Genomic DNA, 21,165 nt, shown 5'->3' with positions numbered 1-21,165 from the left:
GCAGCCTTGTCACCTGCTCTGAAGGTGGAGTCTCGGGTCCTCAGCAGTGCGCGCACCTCCACAGTCATCCACAGCTTCTGCTTGGAGCTTGTGGTGACATCATCAATGCACTTGCTGATGTAGCTGGTCACTGATGCTGTGTATTCCTCCAAGTTGGTAGAGTTGCCATATGTTGCAGCCTCCCTGAACATGTGCCAGTCAGTACACTCAAAACAGTCCTGAAGAGCAGAGATGGCTCCTGCTGGCCAGGTTTTCACCTGCTTCTGAAGCGGTTTTGTGCGTCTGACGAGCGGTCTGTATGCTGGGATTAACATAACAGAGATGTGGTCTGAGTAGCCGAGGTGGGGGTGGGGCTTCGCCTGGTACGCGCCTGGGATGTTTGTGTAAACAAGATCAAGCGTGTTCGCCCCTCTCGTTGAAAAGTCCACATACTGATGGACATTATTCCAAACTTTTGTGTTATTCCAAAGCTCAAACAGTTTTACTTTCCCCTTGCATGAATTGTTTGTGTGATGACAGTGCATGCATGTAGCCATTTTCAATGCATCCGTTCATGTTGATAAATGCACACATTGCTTTGAGGAAGCAGCATGTACATTAGTACAGATATTTTAGTTTGACATTTAATAAGACAAAACTGGATAAATGCAGCACGCAAACTTATGTAGAAGCTGTTACGTAAGAGTTTGCTCAGAACAGGAAGTGGAAATGTTTTGTGGACTCTCTGTGTAATTCTGAGACCTGCAGTTTGGTTTCCATTGTTTAGATGTGTTCAGATGAAATGGAGTTATTATCTCTCTTCTTTGTGCTGTCATACGGGATTATGCACATTTCTTCTAATGGTAAATATTCATTTAAAATAATCACATCATTTTAATAATGTCCCGTTGTGCTGATATGAGCGTGACACGAGCCTGAGTATTATCAGCCAGATCTCATTTCTTAATTTCTCTTCAGATGTCTCCGGACAAGAGGTGTCTGATCTGATAATGGTGCAATTGGGAGAAAACATTACCCTGACGTGCAACACGACCAACAGGTATGAAATCGCCTGGTATCACCAGCAATCTGAACATATAAAACTTCTGATTTCTGCAGAGATTGAAAAAATATCAGAAAGAAAAATTCTTCTTCTCGCCTACAATCAAAACTGGAAACGTTTGAAAGTTGAAGCAGACGTGGGGTTCACCACAGTCAGTCTGATCATTTCTGGATTAACAGATTCAGATTTGGGTCTCTACTCTCTGCGGGACAAAAGCGGACACTCCAGAGATGCACTTTGAAAGACCCGTCAGACTCCAGCTTGAGGGTTGGTATTAATGAGATTTCTCCATCTTCAATGCTGAACTTTTGTCCTTTATCTTAAATGTGTTTGGTATGTGTAGATCATGTATATGTTTGAAATATTTTCAGAAAACCTGAAAGAGGATAAAGGTGATTCTGGAAGAAAACTGCCAGTGGAAAAGGTTGAAATCACAGGTTAAGAGCGATACTTAATCTCATATTTCATGTCAAGCGGAAGTGCTAAAATATAATGAATCCTGATGATGCACGAGACTGCAGCATTGTAGTGCTAAAATTCTCTCTCTCGCTCACTCTCTGTCTCGCTCTCTCTCTCTGTCTCGCTCTCTCTCTCTCTCGCTCTCTCTCTGTCTCGCTCTCTCTCTCTGTTGCTCTCTCTCTCTCTCGCTCTCTCTCTCTCTCTCTGATGGAGTGGGTTTGCGTGAGTGACGTGTGTGAGAGCGTTTATAATTGTTATATATTGTTGTTTTTCTATTCTTTCTTTATCTTTGAAACATTCTGGGAGTGTGTTTTCTTTTTTTTTTTCCTTATTTATTTTTCCTTTTTTTTTTGTGCAAGGTTAAGATAGTTTAGGGATTTTTTCCCGTGCGGCCTTTTCGGCATCCGCGTGGCGTCTTCCACGGGGGGAACGATCTCGGTTTCCCTCCGGAATGTGTTTAGGTGTGCACCGGAGCTGACCGCTTCGATCGATGAAGTGTTGATTGTAGTCGGTGATCAGGTTGGGCATGAAAATATAAATTCAGCCTCGCACATGAATAAAGCTGTTGTGGTTTTTTTGAAGACTGAACAACTTGTTAATCAAATAATTGAAAATGGCTTTGGGTGAAGGGAATGTTTGTGCCGGTAACTCCGTTGTATGCACCGGCTACAAAAGTCATAATTTCAAACGTCCCATCGTTTATTAAAAATGAAGCGATCGTTAAAGAATTGTCTCGTTTTGGGAAATTAGCCAGTCCAGTTAAGATGGTACCTTTAGGATGTAAAAATCCAGCTTTAAAACATGTTCTGTCATTCAGACGACAAGTTCACGTTTTTAAATTCTCATGATAAGGGCCCTTACATAGTCAACGCATCGTGCAATACTATGCGTTGACATTGCAAGTATTGTACATTAATTCAAGTATATTATGTTTACAGAAGAAGATTTGAATACAATGGCGGGCGAAGAGGAAAAATTATGCGAGCTTATACGCATACATCCGCATTTATATGACAGTTCGTCGCAATTACACTCCAATAAAATAGTGTTGGAAAATGCCTGGAGGGAGGTTGCAACCGCGATGAGAAAGACCGTAGATAAGGTGAAAACGGACTGGAAAAGTGCCCGTGACAAGTTTACTAGGGCGCACAAAAAGTTAATATGACGTGACCCGACTCTACTAATATCACCAGACTGTACTACCCCCTGTTGCGGGAGCGGTGTATTGCATTTCACGCATCGCCCGTGACGCGTGCGTCTGCTTGCGTCCACTGTTTAGACTATGAAAGGGAGCGCGTAGCTCGCGTCACTCGCGTTGCTTGCTCGCGTTGACTATGTAACGGCCCTAAAACTCTAGATGCGTCATTTAGAGTAAATGACGGAGATAGTTTCTATGTGTTATATGCAAGCACTGAAAGCTTACGGTGTTTTGAGTGTGGCGATATTGGCCACAAAAGATTCTCGTGTCCGCATAAAAATTGACCAAATGAGACTCGGGTAAGAGAAGAACAAGATGTGGAAAATGAAGCTACAATGGAGAGTCAGGTTGACCAAAATCGGGAACCAGTGAAAGTTTCAGAGGGCCAAGGTGTGGATAAAGGTGAAGAAAATGAGGTGAGTGGAAATTCTAGTAAATCTGCTGTGGTTTTGCTAGAAGAGCAGCCTTGTTGTAGTAGTGAAATAGCCTTTAAGGTGGTGACTACTGTTGAAGATGTGGTTTCTGGAGAGTTATTAATGAGTCAGGACGATGATGGATTAAATGATGATGATTGTTGTTCTGATATATCTGATTGCCCGAAAGTAGGTGATGATTTGTACACTGTGGAGCAGATTAATGAGTTTCTGGACGAAACAAAAGGTAAAAAGGCAAATATTGCTGATTATTTTCCGGATGATGATAAAGTCGTTGCTTCAGTTGTGTGGGCGCGGAAAACGTATAATCTTTCTGTGTTATCACAACAGAAACGCTTTCGGTTGAAAAAACATATAGCTACGATAAGGCAAAGGAAAAGAGTAGGAAAGGAAATTAGGGGAAATCTTAAATAATTGTAATGGCTGTCTGTCTGTCTCCTTGATTTCCTTTTCTTTTCTGTTTTTCCCTACTTTTCTCTCTCATGGAGCCTTTGTGAGTAGCGTCTTTAAACGTAAATGGCCTTAGAGATAGAAGAAAACAAGCTTTGCTCTCCGAATGTTTAAAACTTAAAAACATTGGAGTGACTTTCCTTCAAGAGACTCATAGTGATAAAAATAATGAAGTAGAATGGGGCCTATGGTGGGAAGGAATATATATTCTTAGTCATGGCTCTAATGTTAGTTCGGGTGTAGCTATATGTTTTAGTCCAAGCTGTAAGATTAACATTTTATCTGAACATGAGGTAGAGCCAGGTCGTTTACTGGTTGTAAAAGCTAAATATAATACTTCCAATGTTATTTTTGTGAATATTTATGCAAATAATAAAGGATCTGAGAGAAGTGTTCTTTTTAAGAAAATTGAGGAGATTTTAAAGACATTAAAATCAAAAGATATTGTAATTATGGGAGGGGATTTTAATTGTACATTAGACTTTAATATGGATAGAAATAATGAAGAAACACACTATCAGTCTTCATCTGTTTTGTTAAATATTATTAAGAAGTTCGAGTTAAATGATATATGGAGAACTGAAAACCCTTCTTTAAAACAGTATACTTGGGTGAAGGTTTCAGAAGGAATGGTTCATGCTGTGAGATTAGATAGGTTTTATATATCAAATAACTCAAGGAATAGAGTCTGTAATTGTCAGGGTGTGTGCAGGTAGACGAGGACGAGGACACGAGGATTTCCAAAATAACTGATTTATTAACAAACACAAAGGAACACCCACGATGGGGAAACAAACATAAAACTAGAAAACACAGGAACTAGAAACATGGAAACACAGGCTAGGGAGGAACATCCAACTACATCCAAATGTTAGGAACTTCAGGGAAACACAACCATACAAGGACGGGGGGGAAAACAAGATCTCAAACACATGGAACCATGACAATACCTCCCCCCTCCCCGAAGGCGCGTCCTCGCGCCGTATAACATCCAAAGGGGTGGGAGGGTGGGCATCCTGGACTCCAGGACGGTCCAGGCGGAGCAGGCTGGTCAGGGGACCAGGGCGGAGCAGGCTGTGGGCGTGACCAGGGCGGAGCTGTGAGACCCTCGGGCGTCCAGGGCGGAGCTGTTTTTTCAGGCCTCCGTGGGCCTTTGGCCGACCACGGCGCAGGCGTATAGCCCCCCCCAAAATTTTCTTGGGGAGAAGGACAGGCTCAGGATCGGGGACCGGGTCAGGGGGCCCGGGAGGAGGCCACAGGACAGGGGCCGGGTCAGGAGGCCTGGGAGGAGTCCACAGGTCAGGAACAGGGTCAGGGGCCCTGGGAGGAGGCCACGGGACAGGGGCCGGGTCAGGAGGCCTGGGAGGAGTCCACAGGTCAGGAACAGGGTCAGGGGCCCTGGGAGGAGGCCACGGGACAGGGGCCGGGTCAGGAGGCCTGGGAGGAGTCCACAGGTCAGGGACCAGGTCAGGAGGCCCAAGAGGCGGTGACCTGGAAGGCTCTGGCGGTGGAGCCATAGGAGGCTCTGGAGGTGAAGCCGTAGGAGGCTCGGGAGGCGGAGCCGCAGGAGGCTCGGGAGGCGGAGCCGTAGGAGGCTCGGGAGGCTCTGAGGGCGGAGCCGTAGGAGGATCTGGAGGCGGAGCCGTAGGAGGCTCAGGAGGCGGAGCCGAGGGAGGCTCAGCTGAGGGAGGCTCTGGAGGCGGAGCTGAGGGAGGCTCTGGAGGCTCAGAGGCCTCAGGGGGCGGAGCCGTAGGAGGCTCAGGAGGCAGAGCCATGGAAGGCTCGTGAGGCTTGAGGGGCGGAGCTCTGGGAGGCTCGAGAGACCTGCGAGGTGGAGCCCTGGAAGGCTCGAGAGGCTTGAGAGGCGGAGCCCTAGAAGACTCGAGTGACTTGAGGGGCGGAGCTCTGGGAGGCTCGAGAGACTTGAGAGGCGGAGCCCTGGAAGGCTCGAGAGGCTCTGGAAGCGGAGCCCTGGAAAGCTCGAGAGGCTTGAGAGGCGGAGCCCTGGAAGGCTCGAGAGACTTGAGGGGTGGAGCCCTGGAGGGCTCGAGAAGCTTGAGAGGCGGAGCCCAGGAAGGCTCGAGAAGCTTGAGAGGCGGAGCCCAGGAAGGCTCGAGAAGCTTGAGAGGCGGAGCCCAGGAAGGCTCGAGTGACTTGAGGGGCGGAGCTCTGGGAGGCTTGAGAGACTTGAGAGGCGGAGCCCTGGAAGGCTCGTGAGGCTTGAGAGGCGGAGCCCTGGGAGGCTCGAGAGGCGAGGCTCTGGAAAGCTTGGAAGGCGGAGCTCTGGAAAGCTCGGAAGGCGGAGCTCTGGAAAGCTCGGGAGGCTCGGACGGTGGGGCTCTAGGAAGCTCGGAAGGCGGAGCTCTGGAAAGCTCGGGAGGCTCGGACGGGGGGGCTCTAGGAAGCTCGGAAGGCGGAGCTCTGGAAAGCTCGGAAGGCGGAGCTCTGGAAAGCTCAGGAAGTTCGGAAGGCGGAGCTCTAGGAGGCTCGGAAGGTGGAGCTCTGGGAGGCTCGGAAGGCGGAGCTCTGGAAAGCTCGGGAGGTTCGGAAGGCGGAGCTCTGGAAAGCTCGGAAGGCTCGGGAGGCGGAGCTCTGGAAAACTTGGGGGGTACGGACTCTTGGACGGTCACGGCCACTGGCACTGGCTCTTGGACGGTCACGGCTACTGGCACTGGCTCTTGGACGGTCACGGCTACTGGCACTGGCTCTTGGACGGTCACGGTTACTGGCACTGGCTCTTGGACGGTCACGGCTACTGGCACTGGCTCTTGGACGGTCGAGGCTTCAGGTACTGGCTCAGGGACGGTCGAGACTACAGGCGCTGGCTCTTGGACGGTCGAGGCTACAGGCGCTGGCTTGAAAACGGGCTCTGGCTGAACTGGCCTTGGAACTGGGCTAGGTCGCCCATATCCTCCCCTGCGACCTCCACGGTTCCCACGGAACACAGCTTGGCGGGTTCCAATGAAGGCTTTCCTCCAGCTCTCCATCTTTTCTTTTCTTTTTGGGTTGGTCGTTCTGTCAGGGTGTGTGCAGGTAGACGAGGACGAGGACACGAGGATTTCCAAAATAACTGATTTATTAACAAACACAAAGGAACACCCACGATGGGGAAACAAACATAAAACTAGAAAACACAGGAACTAGAAACATGGAAACACAGGCTAGGGAGGAACATCCAACTACATCCAAATGTTAGGAACTTCAGGGAAACACAACCATACAAGGACGGGGGGGAAAACAAGATCTCAAACACATGGAACCATGACAGTAATGCTAATATTATCCCTAATATTATTTCAGATCATAAAATGATTATAATAGATTGTGTATTGTCAAAACAATATAAAGTGGGGTCATACTGGCACTTTAACAAGAAGCTGTTACAAGATACTGTTTTTTGTGCAAATTTTAATTTGTTTTGGCAGACATGGCAAATGCATAAAAATTATTTTAGAGATATTATACAGTGGTGGGAAGTTGGAAAAACCCAAATTAAAGTTTTCTGCCAACAATATACTTGTTATTCTTCAAAAAGAATGGAAAATATGATTAAAGTACTCGAAAATTAGATTCTTGAAATTGAAAATAAAATGTTGGAAAGACATGAAAATCAATTACAAAATGTTATATATGAAAAAAAAACTGCAGTTAGAAAATTTATTATATGAAAAAGTAAAAGGAGCTCTTATTAGAGCTTGTTTTTCTAATATTAGAGATATTGATGGACCAACATCTTTCTTTTTAATTTAGAACGAAAAGTATGTCAAGAGAAACAAATGTTGTGTTTAAGAAATGATAGTGGTGATTTATTTTATGATCCATCTGAAATGAGTAAATTTGTTGTCGATTTTTATTCTAAGCTGTATGATATAGAAATGACAGATTTGGATAGTAAAACTGAACTTTTTTTTTATTTTATTTTTTTATTTTTTTATTTTTATTTTTTTATTAACAGAAGCTCTTACAAGATGTTAATTGTGTGTAGGAAGGATCCACATTTTGATACACTGAAAGTCGTATTTAACAAAAGGAATATACACATGTATAACCCTACAAACACACCTAACAAGGATGATGATTTTTAATTTTAAACATCAGAAGATAAAACAAGAGAAAAAAATAAAATAAAATAATAAAATAAAATCAATACAAAACAAAAACACAAATATTGCTTGAACTTTACCCATCCCACCCCCACCCTCTTCCCATGTATGGTTCTCAGTTTCCTTTCATTTATATATATCTAAACAGTCTATATACAGTTTATACATACCCCCATTTGTATACATACATACCTATGTAAATCTACACATTACTCACAACAAATGCATCAATGAGGAAGTTTCCAGAGAAGGCAGAATGTCTATGAAGGGGCCCCAGATTTCTCTAAAGGCTGCATGCTTCCCTCTCACATTATATAATATCTTTTCGGGTGTGCAGTAAGATATAAGCTCATTAATCCAATGTCTTACTGATGGTGAATTTTCGGATTTCCAGTTAATCAGAATACATTTTTTTACTGCAGTGCTCGCAAGTAAGATAAAGTATTTCTTGTAGTAGTTCGCATTAATAGAACTTGTGTCCCCCAGGATCCATAGTTTTGGGTCCTGTTCAATTTGACTTCCTATTACCCTTGTGGTTAATTCAATGACAAGTGTCCATAATTCTTCTATCATTGGGCAACTCCATAGCATGTGTATAAGATCACCATCAGTCACTTTACATCTCAGGAAATGCTGCTGTCAATTTTATGTAACCTGTAGGGGGTGTAGTATGTCCTATGGAATATATTAAATTGAATTTGCCTGTGTTTTGTGGAGGTTCGCACAGTCTGTGCTTGTTCCAATAGATGACGCCAATCTGCCTCCTCATAAATACAGTCTAGATCTTTTTCCCATTTCCCTTTAGTAGATGTTTTATCATAAACCAGTAACTTTCCAATGATGATACCATATAGAAGATATTATTCCTTTTGCTGATCCGTGTAATTTGTTACATAGGTGGGTTTCAAGAGGAGTTTCTATTGGGATGTATGGGAATGTTTCTTTGGATTTCTCCTTAACCCAGTCTCTAATTTGTAGGAATTTGAAGAAACTATTTTTGGAAAGGCTAAATTTTTCATTTAGTTGTTGGAAGTTAGCAAATGTATCACCAACGTATAAGTCAGCAACTGTTTGGATTTCTCTTTCCCTCCATCCCCGCAACACTGAGTCAGCTATGTGGTGTGAGAGGTTGGGATTACCCCACAAAGGTGCCCTTCTAAGAAAATAAATATTTGTATCGATAAGTGAGGGAGATTCTTGCCAAGCAGCAAATGTGTTCAGTATTATTGAGTTGTTTGTGAGTGTGGCTAAAAAATTTTTTGTGCCTATGAATGGAATATCCTTTAAAGGCATAGACTTCATCTCATGTTGTTCTATTGGGACCCATCTAACCTCATTGTTCTCTGCATGCTGCCAGAGCCAAATCGATCTGTACTGCGAAGCAAGATAATAATTCCTAAAATTTGGTAAGTTGAGTCCTCCCCTTGAATATGGAGCCTGTAGAGAAATGAGTTTGACTCTAGGGTTTTTTCTTTGCCATATAAAAGGAGTAAAAATTTTGTTAAGCTCTTTGAAGAAACTCTTGGGAACATTCATCGGGAGGCGTTGAAATAGATAAATAAACTTAGGTAAAATGTTCATTTTGAGAGTATTAATTCTGCCTATGAGAGACAATGGAAGATCAATCCATCTTTGAAGGTTAAGCTTGGTTTGTTCCAATAGTTTTATATAATTCTGTTTAAATATATGTTCATCCGATTTACCAATTTGTATACCCAAATATTTGAAACCAGTGCTGCACCAATTTTAATGGGATGGTGAGAGCTCTAATATTATTGTCCTGTGTATTTAGTGGTAAGATCTTGCTTTTAGTGTAATTTAATGTATATCCTGAGACTGCACTATATTCTTTGAGACATTTTAATAGAGGGGGGACTGATGTTTGTGGATCTGTTATATATAATAGGAGATCATCTGCGTACAGAGAAAGTTTGTTCATTTGTGCCAAATTTAATTCCTGCTATGGAGGTGTTAGAGCGGATGGCAATAGCTAATGGTTCAATTGCAAGTGCAAAGAGCAGAGGGGAGCTTGGACAGCCTTGCCTGCACCCTCTGGATAATGAGAAAGTGTTAGATAGAATGTCATTTGTTAAAATATTAGCTTTGGGGGCATTAAAAAGTGTTTTAACATATTGAGTGAATTTCTCTCCAAAGCCCATAGCCTCTAGAGTCCGAAATAAAAAGCTTGGTTCGATCCTGTCAAATGCTTTGTTTGCATCCATAGACATTATTAGTATAGGATTTAGATTTTTTTTAGCGGTGTTCAGTATGTGGAGCAGTCGCCGCACATTGTCTGCTCCATTCCTGTTTTTAACAAAACCTGTTTGGTCAGCGTGTATTATCTTTGTTATAACGTCTTCCAGTCTGAGAGCAATTAGTTTGGATAGTATCTTATAGTCTGCGTTTAAGAGGCTGAGGGGTCTGTATGAGTCACATTTCTGTTTGTCCTTGTCCGATTTTGGAAGCAGTGTGATTGTTGCGATTTCCAATGAGTCTGGTAATTTTTTACTTTCTAGAGCTTCTTTAACCATGTTCGTGAGTGGAGTTAATAATTTTTTTTAAAAGGCCTTATAATACTCGAATGGGAAGCCATCTGGCCCAGGAGTCTTGTTATTTTGTAAAGAATTAATGGCTTGGAGTACCTCTGTTTCTGATATATCTGCATCAAGCATATCTCTATCCTCATCTTGCAATTTGGGAAGAGTTATTCCATCCATGAACCTTTTTGCTCCAATATTATCAGCGTCCTGCCCAGTTTTATATAAATTTTCGTAAAATTGTTTGAATTCTGCATTAATAGATGGTGAATTATCAAGCAGTCTGCCGTCCTCTGTTAATATTGAGTGTATAAATTTATCAGATGTTTCCTTTTTAATTTGCCAAGCCAAGAGTTTGCTTGTTTTGTTCCCGAATTCATAATAGTGATATCTAGTTCTGGCCATAGCTGCTTCTTCTTTGCTGGTGCATAGATTATTATATTGCATCCTTGTTTTTGTTAGTGTGTTAAGGTGTTCTTCCTTTTTGGTGGCAATGTATTCCTGTTCCTGCTTTTTAATATCTCTTTCCAATTTGGTTAGTCTCTCTCTAATTTGTTTTACCTTGTGGGCACTGTATGATAAAATTTGGCCTCTCATATAGGCTTTAAGAGCTTCCCAAATGTTGGCATGTGAAGAGGAATTTGTATTGGCATCAAGAAATATTTCAATATTGGTAGTCATATATGAAATAAACTCAGGGTCTTTCAACATGTAATTTTTGAATCTCCACCTGCGGGTTGTGGGCTGTGGAGTATCAGTCAACCAGGAGAATTTGATGGGATTATGATCTGAGAAGGTAGCTGCTAGATAGGAGCATTCTATCACTGTGGCTATCATAGCTAGTGGCACCAGGAACATGTCAATTCTAGAGTGTGTATTATGCATAGGTGAAAAGAAAGAGAAATCCCTCTGGTTTGGATAAAGATTTCGCCACACGTCAATTATGCCTATGTCTTTCATACCTTCGTTTAGTGCTATTGCCGCCTTTGATAGTGAAGATGTTTTGGGTAATGATCGATCCAAAAGAGGGTTTAAGACCAAGTTAAAGTCTCCACCCACAACACATTGACCCCCAATTGTCGCCAGTTTCATAATCAGATTGTTAAAGAACAACGGGTCATCATAATTGGGCCCATATATATTCACTAAAGATATCTTGTTCCTATTTATTTCACAATCTACAAGCAAAAATCTGCCGTTTTTATCCTTTTCAACTGAATTTAATTTAAAGTTCAGATGTTTATTAATGAGCAAGGCGACACCTCTTGCTTTTGAGGAGTAGGAAGAATAGAAAACATTACCCACCCAGTCTCTGCGCAGTTTTAAATGTTCAGAGTCAGTGTGGTGGCTCTCTTGGATAAAGGCAATGTCTACCTTTTGCCTCTTTAAATATGTCAACATTTTCTTCCTCTTAATTGGTGAGTTGAAACTCAAGGTGAGGATATAGAAGCACCTATTTCTACCTGTGGAATTCCTCGACCCAGTGAAACAACCCAGGTTAAGTCCTCAACTGAGCAAAACGCTTCAGAACAGAGTTCAAAATATGAGGTGAGTGATTTTAATTTATCTAAACAAGATGGTGAAATCAAAGGAGGCCCAAATGTTCTGAAAGATGTAGTTGATTCTGTAAAGGACAGTGAACTTTGTACTGGTGTTGAGGATGAAAGTGGTAGTGGTTTGCAGTCTGCTTTGAGAGTAGATGCAGATAGCGATGAGGCTCGTATGGAGGAATGTGAGAGGGGCTCGGAGGTGTCTGAATTTGATTACAGTCAGTCGATGAATGACGTTTATTCTGTGGAAGAATTAAATGAATTTCTGGATCAAACTAAAGGGAAAAAAAGTTGATGTTTCTAAATACTTCGCTGATGGTGATAAATTTGTTAAATCGGTAATGATTGCTCAGAAGACTGTTGGTTACGATGTGATTTCGAAACAAAAAAGATTTAGGTTGAAAAAATTTATGATGGCTGCACGTAAAGCTCAAAATGATCAGGCAAAAATGTCAAAACTAAAAAAAATAAAAGCACATGGGTGTGGGATCTTTTTATTTTTTTTTGTTTCTCTGCTATTTCTTTTCGTTTTCCCTTTTCTCTCCCCTATAATGCAGATACTAAGAGTGGGATCTTTAAATGTTAATGGACTGAGGGATGGTGGAAAAAGAATGAATTTCTGAGGCTTAAAGACAATAATGTAATATTTTTACAAGAAACGCATAGTGACTCCAATAATGAATCTGAGCTGAAGTTGTGGTGGGAAGGGAAAAGTTGTTTAAGCCATGGCACAAATATCAGTGCTGGAGTAGCTATCCTATTTTCAGCTAATCTTGATGTTAATATTTTATCAAAAATAGAATTGGAGAAAGGACGTCTTTTGATTGTGAAAGCTGAAATTCATAATCAAGTATTTGTTTTTATAAATATTTATGCTCCAAATAGAGGCACAGATAAAACATTGTTATTTAGAAAGTTGGGAGATATTTTAAAAAGTTTTACACTGGATGAATTTATAGTTGTCGGTGGTGATTGGAACTGTACTCTTAATTTTCTTTTAGACAGAAATAACGAGGAACCAGATTCTGTATCAGCTTCTTTCTTAAAACGTATTATTGTTCAACATGATTTTATAGATGTGTGGAGAGAAAAGAATAATGTTGTAAAACAATATACATGGACAAGAGTTTCACAAGGGAGGATTAGTGCAGCTAGACTTGACCGGCTCTATATCAAGCGTGCAGAAGATAATAGTGTTATGATGTGCAGGAAGGCAGACGAGGGGCGAGGATCTAAGTGCAGGGTAGGCTTTATTGGAAACGTAAATAGAAAAAACCAAAACAAAGGAAATACCCTCAATGGGGAAACACAACAAAAACACAGAAAACATACAAAGGTAAACTGGCAGGGTAAACATCAACGAACATGGGGACAAGCATCCAAATACATTGACGATCGACAAGGGAATGGAGAACAAACAGGGTTTATATACACTGGGAGACATGATGATGACAAACTACGATCAGGTGAGCACAATGACACAGGGCTGGCAGTGATGAGGGCCGGGGATCATGGGAAGTGTAGTTTTTTTAACAAAGACAAGTGAGACCCAGGGCAGACAACAAGGGAATCGTGACAAATAGATTAATGGAGTGTAACATTTTCCCATGTTGTGTATCAGATCATCATTTTATTACAGTGAATATTGCTTTGACAAATCAAAAATGTAAAAGTCCTTATTGGAAGTTTAATGTAGCGTTGTTAAAAGAAAAATTTACTTTTTTGGAAAATTTGAATTGTTTTGGAGTGAGTGGGTTTCCCAAAGGATGATTTTGAAAGTTTGATACAGTGGTGGGAAATAGGAAAGACCCAAATTAAAGTTTTTTTGTCACAATTTACTTTTTTGTCTACTAGAAAAATTAAACAACAAATAGCTGAAATAGAGCAAGAGATTTTTCAGATTACATCTGGAATGATTCAACATTCAGATTCATCATTAGATGGAAAGTTATCTGAAAAGAAGCAAGATCTTGAAACTTTATTGCAGGTGCGGGCTAAAGGTGCCCTAATAAAATAATTTATGTCTATACATGACATGGATGCTCCCAATGCGTATTTTTTAATTTTGAAAAGGTCTTAAAGAAATGCACTGTTTAACAAATGATTGTAACAATGTTGATATGACGGTGGTGAGGAATGTTATTGAGGCCATTTCAAAACCTCTTACCTATATTTACAACTTATCATTTCAATCTGGCATATTTCCTAATCAAATGAAAATAGCAAAGGTCATTCCATTCTATAAATCAGGAGTCAAACATCAATTTACAAACTATAGACCAGTTTCTCTGCTGCCACAATTATCAAAAATTTTAGAAAAACTTTTTATCATTCGTCTTGACAACTTTTTGGAAAAAAATAATATATTTAATGAAAGCCAGTATGGATTTAGAGCAAAAAGGGCAACATCACTTGCATTGTTAGATTTTATAGAAGAAATATCAAGTTCTGTAGATAACAAAAGGCATACTATTGGAATATGTATTGATTTACAAAAGGCGTTTGATACCATTAATCATGAAATGTTGTTAGGAAAATTAGAGCGATATGGGATAAGAGGAAAGGTATTAGACTGGATAAAAAGTTATTTGACTCAGCGAAAGCAGTTTGTGAAATTGGGAGATTATTATTCTGAATGCCTGGAAATTTCTTGTGGAGTCCCACAGGGGGCGGTGTTAGGCCCGAAATTGTTTCTTATTTATATTAATGATTTATGTCAAGTGTCAGAAGTACTGAAATTAGTGTTGTATGCTGATGACACTAATATTTTTGGCTCTGGCATTGATCTTCAGTTGTTAGTACAGGAGATAAATAAGGAATTAGAGAAGATTAAATTATGGTTTGATACTAATAAATTATCATTAAATTTAAAGAAAACAAAATTAATGATGTTTGGTAATGGTCGAAATAATTTGCAAATTGAAATAAAGTTGGATGGAGTGAACATTGAAAAGGTTGTTGAAATAAAAATTTTAGTCATAATTGACAATAAAGGGAACTGGAAACCTCACATTAGTCATGTTAGGAGTAAGGTTTCTAGGAGTATAGCAATAATTGGGAGAGCAAGGCAAGTTCTAAATCAGAAGTCGTTACGGACGCTCTATTGCTCATTAGTTTTGCCATATCTTACTTATTGTGTAGAAATGTGGGGAAATAATTACATCACAATAGTTCAGCTAATTGTCATTTTACAGAAGAGAGCTTTAAGGATCATTCATGGGGAAGGTTATAAGGATCATACCAATACATATTTTAAGGATTCCAAATTACTAAAATTTAATGATTTGGTGGATTTACAGACTGTGCAAATTCTATATAGGGCAAAGTGTAATGATTTACCTCAAAATGTACAAAAGTTATTTATTCGGAGAGAAGGAGGACATGGGTTGAGAGGAAAACTAAATTTCATACTTCCATTGGTACATAGTAGGAAGAAACGTTTTTGTGTTTCCATACAAGGGGTGAAACTCTGGAACAATTTAAATGAGAAGCTTAAGGAATGTCCAAATATAAAACAATTTAGGAAACGATTTAAAGAAAAGATTTTTGAACGTTATAAAAATGAAGAAAAATTAGTTGGTTAAGTTAGAAATTTTTGTTGCAAGAATAGTGTATAAATGTATGATGAAATATGAGATTGTGTTTTGAAAAAATAAATAAATAAAATACATACATAAATAAAAAATAAGTGCATAATACCAAAGAAAGTAAATTAATGTATTAAGAGTTGAAAGAGGGGGTGGGAGTCAATAAGTGTGAAACTTTATCCCACTCCTTTTCAAGCAGCGGTGAAGTTATATTTGTTTGAAGTTTTATTTGTTTGATCAACAGAGTAATTCTTGATTATTGTTGTATGTGGTAAATATTGTACATTTTTTGTATGCTTGAAATAAAAAAAAACAAAAAAAAAAAACAACACCAGATGGACTAAAGACTTTTGATTCAAGAAAAATGCGAAAGATTGCGGTGGATTTCTATTCAGAACTATATAAAAAGGAGGACACTGATACTGGATGCATTTCACAATTACTACAAAAGCTTCCTACCATCACTAAAGAGCAGAGTCGGACTCTGGACAGTGCTGTTTCGTTTAAGGAGTTAACTGATGCAGTAATACAGATGAATGCTGGCCGTGCACCTGGGATTGATGGACTGCCAGTGGACTTTTATAAAGCTTTTTGGAAGATCATCGGAAGAGACTTCTATGAGGTGGTTCAAGAATGTTTTAAAGATAAACTACTTCCCAAAAGTTGTCAAAGGGCAGTGTTGGCACTGATACCTAAGAAAGGAGACTTGAGTTTCCTAAAAAATTGGAGGCCTGTATCAATTCTGACTTCTGACTATAAGCTAATAGCTAAGTTATTGGCCAATAGAATTAAATCTGTTTTGGGTGATATAATACATCAAGACCAGTCCTATTGTATTCCAGGAAGAACAATACATGACAATATTTTTCTGATCAGAGATATTTTGGACTACTCTAAACTTTATGAAGTAGATATAGGTTTTTTGTTCCTGGATCAGGAAAAAGCCTTTGATAGAGTTGACCATGGTTTTCTGTTTGAAACAATGCATGCGTTTGGATTTGGAAATGGTTTTATTTCTTGGATCAAACTCTTGTATATGAATGTATCTTCTATTTTAAAGATTGGTGGTGGTTTAAGTCAACCAATAAGAATACAGAAGGGTATCAGGCAGGGGTGTCCACTGTCAGGTCAGCTATATGCTTTAGCAGTGGAACCACTTTTATGTCTACTAAGAAAAAAACTGTCTGGTTTAAGTATTGGTGATGATCTTCATTCTGTTAAACTGACTGCGTATGCGGATGACATTACTGTAATTGTGAAAGAACAAAAAGATATTGATATTATTAATTACAGTATTGGATTGTATGAGAGAGCATCATCTGCAAAACTTAACTGGGGTTAAACATAAGCGTTTTGGTGTAATGAGAAAACAACAATGCCTTTACCAGCTATCCCTGAAAATGTTAAGTGGGAAAAAATTGGTTTCAAGTTTTTAGGAATTTTTATGGGTTCTGAAAACTACCAAAGAAAAAACTGGGAAGGTGTGAAGGACAAAGTATGTGCCAGATTGTCAAAATGGAACTGGATTTTGCCTCAACTGTCCTATAGGGGAAGAGTGCTGGTGATAAATAATCTTGCCGCCACTATCCTATGGCATAGATTAATTGTATTGAATCCACCAGAAGATTTTTTTGAAGGAGTCCAAAAATTGTTTGTACATTTTTTTCTGGTCTGGACAACATTGGCTACGAGAGTCAATTTTGTATCTGCAGGTACATGAAGGAGGTCAAGGTCTTATGGACATTAAGTCTAAAGTGGCTGCTTTTAGACTGCAAATGGCTCAGAGACTACTTTATCATCAGTCTCAGAACTGGATAAGAGTGGCTTGTGCCTTATTGAATCGAGTGGGACGGTTGAAGTTGGACAGACATCTCTTTTTAATGAATTTAAAGGAGATGGATCTTAGTGGGCTCCCATCTTTTTATGCCTCAGTATTCAATGCATGGCAGATTTTTATTGTTAAAAGGGAGGTTTCTGAAACACAGAGTCTTTGGGATCTTGAAGAACCATCCATCCATCCATCTTCAACCGCTTATCCAAAGTCGGGTCGCGGGGGCAGCTACTCCAGCAGGGGGCCCCAAACTTCCCTATCCCGAGCCACATTAACCAGCTCTGACTGGGGGACCCCGAGGTGTTCCCAGGCCAGTGTGGAGATGTAATCTCTCCACCTAGTCCTGGGTCTTCCCCGAGGCCTCCTCCCAGCTGGACGTGCCTGAAACACCTCCCTAGGGAGGCGGCCAGGGGGCATCCTTACCAGATGCCCAAACCACCTCAACTGGCTCCTTTCGACGCAAAGGAGCAGCGGCTCTACTCCGAGCTCCTCACGGATGACTGAGCTCCTCACCCTATCTCTAAGGGAGAAGCCCGCCACCCTTCTGAGGAAGCCCATTTCGGCCGCTTGTACTCGCGACCTAGTTCTTTCGGTCATGACCCAACCTTCATGACCATAGGTGAGGGTAGGAACAAAAATTGACCGGTAGATTGAGAGCTTTGCCTTTCGGCTCAGCTCTCTTTTCGTGACAACGGTGCGATAGAGCGAGTGCAATACCGCCCCCGCTGCCCCGATTCTCCGGCCAACCTCCCGCTCCATTGTCCCCTCACTCGTGAACAAGACCCCGAGGTACTTGAACTCCTTCACTTGGGGCAATACTTCCTTCCCTACCCGGAGTACGCACTCCATCGGTTTCCTGCTGAGAACCATGGCCTCAGATTTAGAGGTGCTAATCCTCATCCCAGCTGCTTCACACTCGACTGCCAAGCGATCCAGTGAGAGCTGAAGGTCACGGACCGATGATGACATGAAGACAACATCATCTGCAAAAAGCAGCGATGAGATCCCCAGCCCACCGAACCGCACACCTTCCCCACCCCGACTACGCCTCGATATCCTGTCCATGAATATCACAAACAGGATTGGTGACAAAGCGCAGCCTTGGCGGAGACCAACCCCCACATGGAATGAACTCGACTTCGTGCCGAGGACCCGGACACAGCTCTCGCTTTGGACGTACAGGGATTGGATCGCCCTAAGAAGGGACCCCCCCACCCCGTACTCCCGCAGCACCTCCCACAGTCTCTCCCGGGGGACCTGGTCATACGCCTTCTCCAGATCCACAAAACACATGTAGACCGGATGGGCATACTCCCAGGCCCCCTCCAGGATCCTTGCGAGAGTAAAGAACCCTTAATCTTGAAGAACCCTTAATCTTTAATTCTCACCTACCCTGTGCAATATTGGAATCACAGACTGTGCACACAAGCTTGGTGAGAGCAGGAATCCATAAGATCTGCCATCTCAGGTCAAATGACCAGTGGATTACTGCAGAAAAACTGGCCTTAGAGACTGGTATTCGTTCTGTTCGAACTGTGCAAAAACTCTTAGCTGAAATTCAAGTCTCTTTTCCTGTTCTGCCACTAGAAGTTGAAAAATCAGAGAATGTATTTCCCAAGATCAGTGTGGCTGTGGATGTAGGAGAGTGGCAGGAGTTTGAAGGAAGTCTGCTCTCTTTCAGGACGCCAGAACTTGGTCTCTTTAATATTACTTCTAAGAAAGCTCTTTATTGTGTTTGTGTAAAATATCTCAATTTAAGAGCGTTAAAAGAACTTCCAGAAACTAAGTGGACTGATTTTTTTGAGTCTGGTATTTCCCCAAAAGGAAGTTGGAGGTCCTTATATAAGAAATCAATTGAAAAACGGAATGGAGATTTGCAATGGCGAATTTCACATTGGATAATAGCAACAAATCGATATAAGGCACATTTGAATCCGTTGCAAGAGGAAGAGTGTTCTTTTTGTGGAATTTCAGAAACTGTTTTTCATATTTTTATTGGTTGTTCAAGGCTAAAAGACATGTTTGGTGTATTAGGAGAATTGAGTCATAGATTTGGTTTTCACTTTACAAATGGTCTTTTTGTTTTTGGACCAAAATATAGTGCTTCAAACAGGACAAAAACAGTTTTGATTAATTTCTTGTTTGGTAAGGCTAAAATGGCAATTTGGCTGACAAGGAAGAATAAAACACTTAATGGAGGAGTTGATCCTTTACATATGTTTAAGGCTTTGGTAAAAAGTAGGTTAATTTTGGAGTACAAGTTTTATGAACTCGTAAATGATACTGACTCTTTTTTTTCTTTGTGGGGTACTAAAGGTATTTTATGTCAACCAAGTGAAGAGTGAGGTTATGATATAATGTTATGAATTATAATTAATTTTAATGTGAGTAAAAAAACTATTTTTGTATATGTAGGTAGGATTTATTTTTAATGCTTTCTTGTGTAATGTAATATTTATTGTTTTTTTTTATAAGTGTCTGTAAATAAAAGGAGCTTAAAAGTCAAAGTCTCTCTCTGTCTCTGTCTCTCTATCACTCTCTCTCGCTCTCTCTCTCTGTCTCTCTCTCTGTCTCGCTCTGTCTCTTTCTATCGCTATCTCTCTCTCCCTCTCTCTCTCTCTCTCTCTCTGTAGATGATCTGACAGTGAAAGAGCGAGTGCTGATGTATGGTGGAGTTGGACTGGCTATTCTGATGTTTTTCTTGACTACAGTCGCCGCAGGTGTTGTCAACCAGCGACCTTCTGATTACCAGTTGTGTGGTACCATTCACATGTTCTGAATGAACTTCATTATTTCGAGTGAGGTGTAGGCTGGATCTATCACATAATCATCCCTTTTTGTTTTCATCAGGTTGAGATACATTACTCTGCTGTTGTGCCTTGGCACATGTGAGTATTTGTGATGAAATCTTGTTTTTGTTGACTTGAATATCAGTATTGTTTTTAAGGTTTAATTGTTTTATGTTGATGTTTCATTGTGCATATCTTCAGGTTTGAGCCCACCACCGCAGATCAATTGTAATTGTGTTCTGCCTTGTGATGCGTCTCCATTGGGACCCCATGAGGACGTTTATATTAAAGTGACCCATCAGTCAAAAGTCATTTTCAGTAACACATTTTCTAAGTCAAATTTGGTCGAAGGAGGAAGCTGCTCTGTGACCCTGCCCGATTGCTCAGTGAGAGGAAAAAACGTCTTATTACAGATTTATCCTGTTAATCAGCCTGAAAATGTGCTCCAGCCACTTTTCAGCAAAACAAACATAAATCCAAGTCAGTTCACACATTATTTAATTATCTTAAATTACATTAAAATGAGTTTTTAGTAAGCATTCATTGGTAATTTTGTGGCTCACTCTCTCAAATTTCGAACAGTCTGTGAAGAACAAGAGAGACGTGCGTTAACCAATGGAGGTATTACTGTGTATCACACATTTAAACATTTGGTGTCTTAAAAATTCAAGCATTTACTAGGTGTAGGAATACATGCAAAACATGTCTGTCTTTACTTTATTTCCCAGGTGGAGCTAAGAGGAGTCTCTCCATTACACTTCTCATCCTGATGGGACTTTGCTTGTGCTTGTTCTTCAAATATGGGGTACCAAGATGATAGTGTGCATAGACACAGCTGTTCTGGAGCCATGCAAATGGTGTTTTCTGTTGTAACTTATTTGTGATTAATCAAAGTCACTTTAAATGATGGCAGGTGTGTAATGATAATGACTTCTATTTAACATGCGTTTGAATGTGATTGGTTAATTCTGAACACGGCCACATCCCCAGTTATAAGAGGGTGTGCACACTTATGCAACCAGTTTATTGTAAGGTATTTCGTTTTCATTTTTCCCCCACGAAGATTTCAGTTTGTTTTTCAATTGAATTGTTCACATTATTGGTCACATTAAAGGTGGAAAAATTTCTGACATGATTTATCTTTGTCTCATTCTTTTACATCACAAAAACCTGCCATTTTAACAG

General features: G+C 40.6%; 1 protein-coding gene across 2 annotated transcripts; it reads left to right on the top strand.

Moving 5' to 3' along the window:
• The first annotated feature begins 1,247 nt into the window (after nucleotides 1-1,247).
• LOC127650459 (uncharacterized) lies at nucleotides 1,248-21,112 on the top strand. Of its 2 annotated transcripts, XM_052135905.1 has the most exons (7): nucleotides 1,248-1,309; nucleotides 1,414-1,479; nucleotides 19,825-19,942; nucleotides 20,042-20,079; nucleotides 20,182-20,460; nucleotides 20,563-20,601; nucleotides 20,709-21,112. In XM_052135905.1, the coding sequence occupies exons 1-7, from the start codon at nucleotides 1,273-1,275 to the stop codon at nucleotides 20,795-20,797; spliced, it is 666 nt and encodes a 221-aa protein (XP_051991865.1). In that variant the 5' UTR covers nucleotides 1,248-1,272; the 3' UTR covers nucleotides 20,798-21,112. The 2 variants fall into 2 exon arrangements, with proteins under 2 accessions (XP_051991865.1, XP_051991866.1); XM_052135906.1 differs by lacking the exons at nucleotides 1,248-1,309; nucleotides 1,414-1,479 and adding an exon at nucleotides 2,801-3,115.
• The last annotated feature ends 53 nt before the right edge of the window (nucleotides 21,113-21,165 follow it).

This window comes from Xyrauchen texanus, chromosome 10, assembly GCF_025860055.1.
Source record: "Xyrauchen texanus isolate HMW12.3.18 chromosome 10, RBS_HiC_50CHRs, whole genome shotgun sequence".
NCBI lineage: Eukaryota > Metazoa > Chordata > Actinopteri > Cypriniformes > Catostomidae > Xyrauchen > Xyrauchen texanus.
The sequence above is the reverse complement of the archived record's forward strand: the minus strand, read 5'-3'. Positions and strand labels throughout refer to the sequence as shown.